This window comes from Cynara cardunculus, assembly GCF_001531365.2.
Source record: "Cynara cardunculus var. scolymus isolate 2C chromosome LG 6, CcrdV1, whole genome shotgun sequence".
NCBI lineage: Eukaryota > Viridiplantae > Streptophyta > Magnoliopsida > Asterales > Asteraceae > Cynara > Cynara cardunculus.
Window position 1 is genome coordinate 1,842,234 of NC_037533.1, and position 3,553 is coordinate 1,845,786.

The 3,553-nt window shown below is 33.9% G+C and overlaps 1 protein-coding gene across 2 annotated transcripts in view; it reads left to right on the forward strand.

Annotated features, from left to right (window-relative positions):
* LOC112514464 (protein trichome berefringence-like 7) overlaps positions 1–1,400 on the forward strand; it is a 4,356-nt gene extending 2,956 nt beyond the window's left edge. The window contains exons 3-4 of one of the 2 annotated variants that reach the window (XM_025120947.1): positions 296–585; positions 1,139–1,400. In XM_025120947.1, coding sequence (XP_024976715.1) covers positions 296–572 — 277 coding nt within the window. In that variant the 3' untranslated portion in view covers positions 573–585; positions 1,139–1,400. The remainder of the gene's footprint in view (positions 1–295; positions 586–1,138) is intronic. The other variant, XM_025120948.1, reaches the window with a different exon arrangement.
* Positions 1,401–3,553: the final 2,153 nt, after the last annotated feature.

A 3,553-nucleotide genomic window follows, 5' to 3' on the forward strand; every position in this document is an offset into this window, starting at 1 on the left:
TAAGGGTGTCCGGGCCAAAGCCCGACTAATCCCCGGCAAATTTGGAGGCTAAACATGGCCCCACTTAAATGTCGCCAACACTCCCCTCCCAGGGCTCGAACTCGGGTTCATGACTATGCCATGCCCAAGCCTTTACCACTAGGCTGGAAGGTCTTTGACAGCTAAATTGTTGTTTGTTGTGCTGAATAAAACTGTCTGAATGATATTAAGTCCTATCAAAATTTGAAGTTTGAACCGTTCAGTTGAAATGGTAATTTTAGTAGATGAATGGCTGTTAACGACTTCTCATGTGTAGCAGCGGGCAAAATGGTCACACTTGCAAAGTTACAAAAAATCCCATGTCTATAAGTAGTACGAGGGACTACAGAAGTCGTTTCTCGGATATTATAAGGAGCGTGGTGAAGAATATGTCGGTTCCTGTGATGGCGATGCATGTTACTCCCATGGGGTCGTTTCGTAGTGATGCACACGTTGGTACTTGGAGTGATAATCCAACGGTTCCTGATTGTAGCCATTGGTGTTTACCTGGAGTCCCTGATGCATGGAATCAAATCCTTTTCTCATATCTATGAACTTCTGAACATGGTAACTTGACTTTTTGTCTTTTTTGAGGTCAAACCTACTTGATCCCAAATTCAAATTAGATATCATCTTTTACAAGTTTGATGAAATTAGTTAGAACATGAGTATTTCTTAAAGCCCGATGCGACTTTTTTGTTGTTTTATGGGCTAATTGCATGAAAATGCAACATACTTTGGGGGAAATTTGACCAAACTAGTGACTTTCGACCACATTTAGGTACACAGCGTGACGTCTCAAACATTTCGGTACACAGTGTACATCTGAGAATGCATGAAAATGCAACTTACTTGTGACCAATTCTTGTTTTATGTAACGTACTTTGGTCTCAATTTTTGAGATGTCAAATGTGAGACACCAAAATGAAGATTTGAAAAGTACGTCGCACAAAATAGGAATCAAATCAAAATACGCTACATTTTTTTATCAAATGAATCATTGTTTTATATATACTTGATCTTTGAGACTCGTTTGAATTTGAAATTTAGCCGGTACATTGAGTATCTGAAGCCATTTTGTCGATTGAGTTTTGACTGGAGTTGATCTCGTGTTTTGCAGGCTTGGATTTTTTTGACGAAATGCGAACGTTGCAGGTTAGCTTTTCGTTTACGGTGTGTATTTGTGAGTTGAAGAGGAGAAAACGGTTGACATCGTTTATAACAAATTTAATTGATTTGTTGTACAATAGTCATATTCTCAAATTTAAGTTTAGCTGTTTTTAGCAAAAGTTGCTTCAATGTAATGTGTTTCTATGTATAGTTATGTATTTGTGAGAATGTAAAATTTGAACAATATCTACCTCTATTAAGTATTTGTTTTATCTTATACTATGAAATAATACGTACGGTTATGTTTTGGTAAACTAGCTGAAAATCAGTTAATAAGCTATAAATGTTCGGTAAAAACAAGTTAATAGGTTAGGGGTTATTTGATTGGTTTTCCATTAAGTCTTGTATTGATAAATTTGAATGTGTAGATTAATATGTCTGTATAGATTAGGAGGGTTTTTGTTTGGGTGGGTTTTTCATAGATGGAAGAAACATGTTTTTTTTAAACCAGGAGGAACATGTTTGGAAAAACAAAATTGATTTTTTTTTTGTATAAATCTCATTCTAGAAGCTTACTTAATAAGCCACTTTCTATATCATTAAGCCACTACCAATAGTCATGTATAGCTGACTGAATAAGCTGTGGGTTTTATTAATCTCATTAAGTTATTAACAAACAAGCCCATAGTTGAAAAATGTAAAACTAGTTAATTTTGCATTACATAATATAATTAAAACAAATCACTAATTATATAATCAGTTTTGTAGGATTACGGTCCCTCTCTCTATCTTTTGTTAATGACTCCGTTAACTCAAGGGTATCCGAGTCTTTTTACCATTTTCACTTATTTTCTATTATAATTGAAAAAAATATTACATTATATTTATGTATTAGATTATACATACGTAGAGGGTTAATCATTTGTTAACCAAACAGATGGTGTTAACTCTGTAAAACTTTGGACCAATTAGAAATCATCTCTAGTCCTGGTTACTTCACATGCTGGAATCTCAATGATTAAGGCTAGATGTGTAATTTTCAGGTTTTAGTTTTTTTTTAATGAATTTAATGGACGGTGACATTGAAAAGTTGTCTTATTTTAAGGATGATAATTTTATCTCTACTTTCTCTCTTGTATATCTACTTTCTCTCTCAAGCAAAATTGGGAATCATCAGGCGATTCCGCCATCCAACCCAAAGAACCCGTCGACGGTCTCCTTCACTGTGAGCCATCAACATCTCTCTTATCTCTCTCTCTCTCTCTCTCTCTCTTCTATCCTCTATCTCTCTGTCGTGGATCCCTCATCCCCTCCCCAGAGATCACACCAAATCTAAGTTTTGAAGGATTTCTAGATTATACAACAGAGGTCACACCAAATTTGGGTATGCATCTCTAGATTATGCAACAAATGCGACAAATCTGGATTTTGAGGGATATCCTTCAAGCAACAAATATGAGTTTTTCCTTCAAGCATCATATGCAACAGTCTTTCAAGCAATCTTATGCAACATGTGAAAATGGAAACTGTTAGTCATGCAGATCAGGGTATTTAACATGTTCATAACTGAATTCATGCGTAGAAACTTTTGAGATTGTGTAAAAGTGAATGTTTTTTTTTCTTCAAATTATCCATGTAATATTGCAGTGAAACATTGTTCATAAGTGAACTGTAATATATGAAGACTTCAAATTGTTCATAAGTGAACTGTAATATATGAAGACTTCAAACTGTTCATAAGTGAACATTGTTTGTCAAGACTGTTTTTTTAGCCTTTATTTATGTGAGTTATGTTTTTGTTATCTCATTGATGAAAATTGATTTGTTTCACTATGAAGATTTTGATTACTATGTTGAAGATTCGAAAGCCTCGATAACCTTCATGTTTGATTCCGTGTGATCACAGGGATAGATTTTGTTTCCTAATCCCATAACTTAACCATTTACCTTTTTACCCCTCTTCACTTCATTGATGACACATGTTGCTTAAATGACATTAAACAATTCTAAACCATTAATGAATATTTCAGACATATGAGATTGATTCACAAAGTTAACACTAATCGTTTGTTAACAAAATAAGGGGACAATACACACATACATTTATAGGCGAAGGATCGTTTGAGAAGAAAGTTATGGCAAGAAGCGTAATAAAAGATCTGAACTTTTGATCACTTTTAATCTTATGTCACCCATGAATTGTGCTTTAGAAGGGAATTGATCTGGTACATCTCGATGCACCTCATTAAAGCTGACATTCGATTAGGATTGATCCAAGTATGAAGATATCTTCTTACGTTTTTCAATATAATTTTCCTTCTCACATAAACCCAACCCTACATATACATATATACACACATATACATATATATATATATACATATATATATATATATATATATATATATATATATGCACACGCTAT